The following is a 7,964-nucleotide window of genomic DNA, read 5'->3' as shown; positions in this document are numbered from 1 at the left end:
GTGTGTGTGGATTTAAAAGGGTGTGTAGTGAGAGTGAGAGACCATCTCTAAAAGTAAAAGATATCCAGGAGAGAGTGAGGTCAGGTAACATTCACACAACATGCAACAGCACCAAACATCTAGCCAAACTCATTCATTTAGTCATCGCGTCTTACTCAGTATTTAATGGTTCACTCAGAAGTTAGAGGACTGGAGATTAATCAGATTTATTTATTTATTTATTTTTTTGCTACTGCTAATGCAATTTTTGTGCTAATTCAATCCAGTTTATCACACAAACGGAGGAAGGCAGAGAAGAAGAGATGTCTGCACCGAGACAGAGGAGGAACATTAATAATTGCAGAGAGAGAGAATGAAAGAAATTCAAAATGCAGGAAAGACTGTAATTAGTGGAAGTCTAAATAATACAAAGCTTTGGAGTGAAATGGTTTCAATGTAATCCTCACTAGTGACAAAGTTTCTGTGGAAAAAAAAAAAAAAAAAAGTTCCTCAGAACTTTGTACTTTTTTTGATCCGTTCTTTAATGAAACACAATCATTCTGACATGGAGAAAACCTTCGTCTGGATTCCCACAGCAGTGAACAGTAGCTGACAGACTCCTGTTTGATGTCAGCACTGGAGTTCTACGCACACAAACTTCAGGTAAAGCAACTGAAGAAAAATAGCTTTGGTTAAGAATTAATAGGACATGAGCGGCAGCTGCCAAAGACACAATAATAGAGCCCAAGTCCTTACAGTCAGTCCCGTGTTTTTCCTTTCGCTGTGGGCCATTTAAAGGGCTGTGAAATGTTCAAACAGCAACAGATCTTAAATCATCTTATACCTTATTTTTACAGATTATATTCAGTTAGAAATCCCATGTTTTTCCCTTAAGAAACTCAAAACCACAGTATGTTGCCATAAAATAACTGATTATATATATCATTATATTACAACAGTTTCAACACGGAACACTGTTCCTTATTGTGGGCAAAGTGAGACAAATAAGAGCATCTACAAAGCCACATGTTTATTTTTTGGGATTTGGTGTTTGGAGGTCTGCAAAAAAAAACTGCAATTACAATTGTTTTAAAAACAACTTCCGAAAACTTGGCGGATTTCTGAAAAACTTGACAAAGTTATGACCACTCACCAGACATTTCCCCGACCTGTAAAAGATAACTTTAAAAAACACCCTTAAAAGCTTTAGAATTGATTTTAATTATGTTTATGGAACAGTTTGTCCCCAAGTTCCTGAAGACTTTAATAAAATCATTGGCCACATGCTTTGAAAACCTTGGTATTGTATAAAACACACTCGTGTTGCATAAGGCTCTAAAGGGGGGTGCAAATACAAATTATAGCCCGTCTAAAAGAGGGACCTACATTTTATGTCTTGTTGCTCCTGAGAGTGAACAACACCTTGCTAGCAGAACTAACGCTAGCTGTCTAAAAACGATGGTTTTGCTCTCTTTAGGCTGGCCTAATGCGCGACACAGTGTTGAATCTGTATGCTTACAACTATGATGCAGAGCTGTAGGACTATAATGTGCAGCGTTGTCCAAGCAACATCTGAGAGACGCTGCGATCAGCCAGCAATAAAAAAACGTTGAAATGTTTATTTAACTGTACTGAGAATAGCACCAATTCACTGAATCCTAGCTATATTCCAGCTTCACATAAAATCGAGGCAGCTCTTTCATTCTTTATGAGCAGAGCAAAGTGGCATTATAAACTGAGGTGATGCTTTTAAAACTAAGAGTTATAACAATCAACTGAAGTGATGTTGAACTCAGGGGTCAAACAGTCGATCTGAACAGTGGCATAAAAACTTCCCGTTGTTGATAAGTGTTGAAAAAAATAAAAGAAATACCAAAAGAATGCCAACATATAACACGTGGCAGAAAGAATGCATTTGATTTTGAGCTTTACTTTAGAAGCGTACCCTGAATATGTCAGCACATCAGCTGCAATAACTTGGAGAGTTGTTTTTATCCTGACAACACAAGCTTCTGTTCACCTGTATAAATGACCCGTGTATGTCATCTCTGTCTCGTGAACCCGATACCTGAGCACGCCATTTGTGTAGAGAACTGTCAGGTAACACAACTCTCTTCCAAAACATGCTACAGATGGTTACCAGTACTGCCAGTTTCTATAGCCAAAGTGGCATCAGGGGCAGGCTGAAGGAAAACAAAAATGAAACATTTAATTTTTCGTGTTGTTTCTTTTTCTGTGTTTCTCTGTGTCACCATTTGACCTAATTTGTTCTTTTGGGCTTGTCATGGCAAAGCAGCTCATCCAGCAAACATGCCTGATGAGGTGTGAAGCCTGCATCCAAATCCAGCTTGCCTACCCTCTGCCCACATTCCTGCTCTGCTCTGCTCTGCTCTGCTCACTGACGGTAGACGTCACTCACCGGCACATTCTGAGGGGTCATGTGGACGCAACTCTCCTCGAACCTGAAACCAGTCATCCAGACCAGAGATCAGTCACCCCAAACACACTGACGGTCTCTAAGGACGTCATTTTTCTTTTCAGAGTTGAGGTACAGCGGTACAGTAAAGCAAAACCTGAGTAAGGAGCACGGGTTGGGTTTTGTTCTGTATACTTATTGTCTTTTATTCAATTGCACAAGACAACATTTCATTGTATCAAAAAAAACAAAAAAAACCACTGTATTTTCCGAATGATGTAAATGGTGGAGCGGCACAGTTGAGACCTCTTGTTTTATACAGCAGGCCCAGAGCTTGGTTGAATTATTTAAAGTCTGCCAAGATGGAGAGTCTGTAAAGACTAGAAAATATTTCATGATTACACGTTACTTGCAAACAAAATCCCAAGAGGCACAGGAAAACACTAAGAACACACTGAACGTACCAGACCTTAACCATTTCCCACTCTTGGATTTTAACTGGGTTAAGCACCAGTTACCCTGCCAGTCGTGCTATTTTGACACACCTGCTCTTGGGTCAGAACACCAATTCAGCAGCGTTTTCACAGCAGCTTGGAAATGAACTATCAGAAAAAAAAAACCCAACTTGAAATATAGGAGTGAATGTGTCCGTTATGAGCAGAGGTGTTGTGGATGTTTAGATCTTCACCGTTGGCTGGGTCAGTTGGCAGGTGATAATGGTTGGCTGGGTTATTGGTGTTGACATTATGTGGGCAAGGGAACAACTTGGTCACCGCAGCAAAGAGGACAACGGCTGCAGCTTTCCAGGTGTTGGTTGCCCATGGCGACTGGGTGAGAGCTCTAGAAGTCCAGGTGTTTGGTGCCGGAAGTGCCGGAGCCACAGGCTGAAGCTCCAATGGCTGCTCCTGCCAGCTCCCCCCTGCTCACGCGGCTCACCGTCTCGGACAAGTCCGGAGGCAAATGCAGCCGCTACAGAAATCAGAGAAGGGGAGGGAGGGTGGGAGGGAGGGAAGTTGGAATGGTTCGGTGGGTAGGACAGGGGCGGGAGGAGATGAGTGTTAGAGTGCTGGTATGAAGCACAACAAAAAGCACTACGGTGGATCAGTATACAGTATACAGTTCACCTCAGTGATGCTTATTCATAGAGAGCCATGTTTGGTTGAAATTGCATTAGATGCTTCAGCACCCCCCCCAACCCTTAACACTGACAGCATGGAGTAAACCTGCTAGCCTGCTGCTAAATGCTTCAGAAAGCTTTAGGTCTGTTCCACCTCACAGGGAATATACTGTATGTGTTCCAGGGAGGTGTGTATGAAACCAAAAAACACAACATATTGAAGGGAAAAAAAGAGTGTATGTGTTCAGGCAGAAATGGATAAATCCAGATGAATGTTGGTGCTGCTGCTGACTGCTTTAGTGTAATACAGATAATTACATTAAGCTAATACCAGAGTCATTGTTTTAGCCATTTCACAGCAAAGCTTATCTGTAATGTGGCCCCTCGCCAACTCAAAGCACAAAAACACTAAGAGGTTAATAAGGGGCACTCATGTAAACCCCCCCCTCACACCAACATGCTAACTATTACAAAGCTTTGGAGGGGCTACACTGCTCTGCTCTCACCAGCATCAACATAAAAGAAAGCCAATAGACCTCCACGAACAACATCTTGAAGAGCCCTCAAGAGCGTGAGAGGAGGTGAAGTATCCGCCGAGTCAAGTGTGCCCCCGACAATGGTGTTGAGTAGCATGTTGCTCGAGTGTCTATCGAGAAAGTTAATTCAGAATACTGCCATTCTGGGGACAAGAGAGGTTAAACCCTGTAATTTGCCCCTGAAAGAATCTGCCATGACATCTGAAACCCGCTGGTCAAAGCCTGCGCTCCCACCCCATCCCAGCCCTCTAAACCTTCCCTGCCCGCCACATCCTCATCCCCTCAAGACATCCAGCTTTAGGAGAGCCCCTCCACTCCCACAGATACTTATCTTTTTCCTAAATGACTAGGTGTTTGGGCACGGGGTTTAGGAGCGTCATTACCAAGAGATAATTCAGGACTACGCAATGCACTTCACCCCTCTAGGGTAGACTACTTCCACCCTTTATACAATGCTGTTTTTTTTCTTTTGAGCACCAAAACACCCGAGTCTGTTTTTATATGGTGATGCTCATGTCTGATATGAAGTCTAGTGTTCGCCCAGCTAACGCTGACAGATCAGAGGTGCATCAAGCTCATGAAGCCTCGTTCCTGTTGAACTTTTTTTTCAGATCGCTTGTGAAGTAAGGAGAGGAAACAAGAGGAGACCTCTTTGTACTGCTCTGAAAATTATCTGGGGCAGGTGAGACACTTAGAAAGGACCTGTAATTTATTGCAGGATGGTTAAGGTTTGGTTGCATTATAACAAGGAGACTGATTTCCACAGTGAGGACAAACACGACTTATGTGACATGCGGTAAATTTGGTCAACTCTCTCTGACTCCTTCTCTCTCACATGCACACAAACATCCATGCAAACTTATAAATTGGCCTTGAGGAGGCCTCCAGAAAGTCTGCTCTGCTTCCATCCCTGCCAAACCTCACCTGTGTAACCTTTCGTGTCTTCAGCTCACTCGAGTGTGATTGAAAAAGAAAAACAATGCATTGATCAAGCCTGGACTCAGTCCTGCTTAGTGCACTGCAGCGGAAACATGGTAGAGAGAGGGGTAGGAGAAAAATCAATCACATATACATCATCCTCACGGGGTGAGTTAAAAAAAAAAAAAAGACATCACACCGTTGTCTGGCTGTCACGCACCCACGGGCCTGGCTACACCGCGTCTGTTTGGCTCTGGGCTCTGCAACCCACTGAGCATGTGCAGAGCGAAGGTCAAAGCAATCCAGAAGTGCAGCTCAGCTCCTCTAACCTTTGAGTTCAGGGGCAGATGAGAACAATCAATGGTAACATCAAAGTTGGAGGGAGGAGCAGACAAAACCGATCGATCGGTTTGACACACAGAGGGAAAAGACAGGCTCGAAACAGTGAACCACCGTCACACACACATCACACACACAGCCAACGTCAGAGCTAATGAGTATCAGGGGCACGAAAACTAAGTTTATCCTAAGTTTCACTCCAAATAAACTAATTTTGACATCGCTGTTGAGTGGCAGAGTACAATCAATGGAGAGATTAACCAATCAGTTTTACCTTGCTTTGAAATTCACACCCTTATTTTGGCAGAGCTACCTCGAACAGCCACTTTGGTACCAAAAGTAAGTTCAGCACAGGACTTAGAAAGACACGGTCAGGGAGGCTCTAAGTCTTCTTCCCTACGACCTGCACACTCCATGATGTAAACAAGGACATCCGGAAAACCCTCAGAGGCATAGTGGGGTGTATGTGTGTGTGAAGTCTTTCTTTGCTGCCTGGCAACCTTCATGAGGGTGGAGAAAGAGGAAAAAAAAAAAGAAAAAAGAAGGAGGTGGAGGGGTGATGATGGTGGGTGTTAGATGGGAGTGGACGGCGGGAAAATAGACCATTGGCTGTGGTGCAGTGGTGGAGGGGGAGAATGTGAAAATGGATGTGTGCCACAATGTCAGTGTGATTATGTGCATGTGTGTATTAGAGCTGTGATGTCAGTGTTCCCTCCCTGGTGGCGGGCAGGAGTAAAGGTCTGTGGTTCAGCTCCGCTCCACAGCCAGAGGGGCTGGGGCCATGCTGGCAACAGGGTGAGGGGTGACAAAGCTCCAAACGAGCGCTAAGCACTTCAAATGAGCCCTCAGGGCCGGCCCATGGACTAGCTTTGCCTAAGAGGGTTACTAATATCACACCACAATGGCCAATTCCCCTCAGCTTACGGGACATCCTGAAGACCAGATTCTTTTTTAATCTCCACATATGTTTGTGGATATAACAGTTTCAGACTCAGAAAAGGCGCCGATTTGAATGCTTTGTTATGTTCTGATTGTCATAAAATAATTTTATAATAAGCAATTTTGCCAACTGAATGGAGACCCACTCAGAAAGCAGGACCATCAAAGGCATTCCACTGGCTTGTTAATGACTGGAATATTAGGTGCTGATTTAACGAGTCATTTCTTCTATAGAGTTTTCGCCCTTTTGAATAGCCCGTGTCACTGTACAGCTTAGAACTATGGGAAATCCAACACCTTGTTGGAACACATGACAACTGGTCTGGCTGTTCCAATCAGATTAGCAAATGATGGAACATGCACATGGAAGTGACACAATATTTACCATCAACACCTACTTAACTAAATAATTGCTGCAATATGGCAATTTCATAATCTCCACTAAATCACTCAAACGACAGAAAGAGAATGTTTTAGCATTATGACAGAAGAAATGGCAGTTAACAAGTCCGCCTGTACGGGTACACAGTGACTCAAAATATTGTTTTCAAATGAAGAACTACACTGACTTTGCCAGTTCCGTTTCCCCGACCGCCACAGCTGTAGTGCAGCCACTGGACACTAATGTATCTGACCATGACACCATGTCAATGTCCTCCATTTCAAGCCCCTTTTCTACCCCCGGTTAAGGGTAAAAAAACGTCAGCAGAAGGTTTCACGGCTGAAACTGGTAGACATTTCCCAGACGTTCCTGTCTGATCATTCACTAAAACAGGCTAAATCACCTTCCCAGTACCGTAATCCCTCATACCTCTAAAGTTACACTGCATTGTGTGGGAAGTGATTGCTGAACCTATAGGAAGTAGTATCGGCTTCAGCATGCCAAAAAAAAAAACCCATAATGAGGTGATGCGTTTTTCTATTTAGGACACAAACTACCATCACATTTACGCTGCCAGTGTCAGAGAATACTTCCGCTACCTTGCCAGTAAAAAAAAAAAAAAAAACTCGGCATAAATCCCATCACTTTGCTTTGGTAATTCTAGCCCACCTGCACATAACAAAAGCAGAGAAGAAGCTCTACCTTCCTCTTATTCTGTGGTAACAAAGAGTGAAACACAATCCCTGGCCTTGCACTAAGTACAACCTGTTGATGAGAGAGGTCTTTCTGCCTCAGACTTTGTCTATTTCAGAGAGTAAAAAAAATCTTTATTCCTTTATCTTCTTCACTAGTGTTTAATTTAAGAACAAATGAAAACATCTATTGTTTTTAGTTCATGCTTCACCTTCTCCCTGGAGCTCTCCCTTTTACTAAACAGTAAAGTTGGTGATCGGGGCACTTTAACGTCTGTAACCCATTAACATCCGTTGAATTTAGGTATAAACTTGTACATAACGTGCAAGAAGGGCACATTTTCCACCACTGTATTGCTCTGTTGACACCCACGGTGCTTTAGCAAAAAAGAAAAGCAGTCATTTGAGTGTTTTGCGGGGAAAAGAGCAGCATAAAAACAGTACAAGAGATACAGGAGACGAAAAGAAAACATGTAAACAGTGTTGGAGCTCTTCTCAAATTTCTCTTCAGTAATTGGGTGATGGTCACCTGCTCACTATGTCACCTGCTGCCTGATCCAGGATAATCTGAGAGGCAGGCATACAGACAGTCAGGCGGACTGACAGACAGATACAGACACAGGCTCCTCATCTCTTCCACTTCATG

At 43.3% G+C, this 7,964-nt stretch overlaps 1 protein-coding gene across 1 annotated transcript in view; it reads right to left on the bottom strand.

The window, feature by feature from the left end:
- Positions 1-505: 505 nt before the first annotated feature.
- elp4 (elongator acetyltransferase complex subunit 4) overlaps positions 506-7,964 on the bottom strand; it is a 54,421-nt gene continuing 46,962 nt past the window's right edge. The window contains exon 10 of the mRNA XM_072380424.1: positions 506-3,364. Within this exon, the coding sequence (XP_072236525.1) occupies positions 3,236-3,364 (129 nt within the window). The 3' untranslated portion in view covers positions 506-3,235. The remainder of the gene's footprint in view (positions 3,365-7,964) is intronic.

This window comes from Leuresthes tenuis, unplaced genomic scaffold, assembly GCF_036924035.1.
Source record: "Leuresthes tenuis unplaced genomic scaffold, fLeuTen1.0.hap1 SCAF_2, whole genome shotgun sequence".
Taxonomy (NCBI): domain Eukaryota; kingdom Metazoa; phylum Chordata; class Actinopteri; order Atheriniformes; family Atherinopsidae; genus Leuresthes; species Leuresthes tenuis.
Note: the sequence above shows the minus strand (reverse complement) of the source record. Positions and strands in the feature narration are given on the sequence as shown.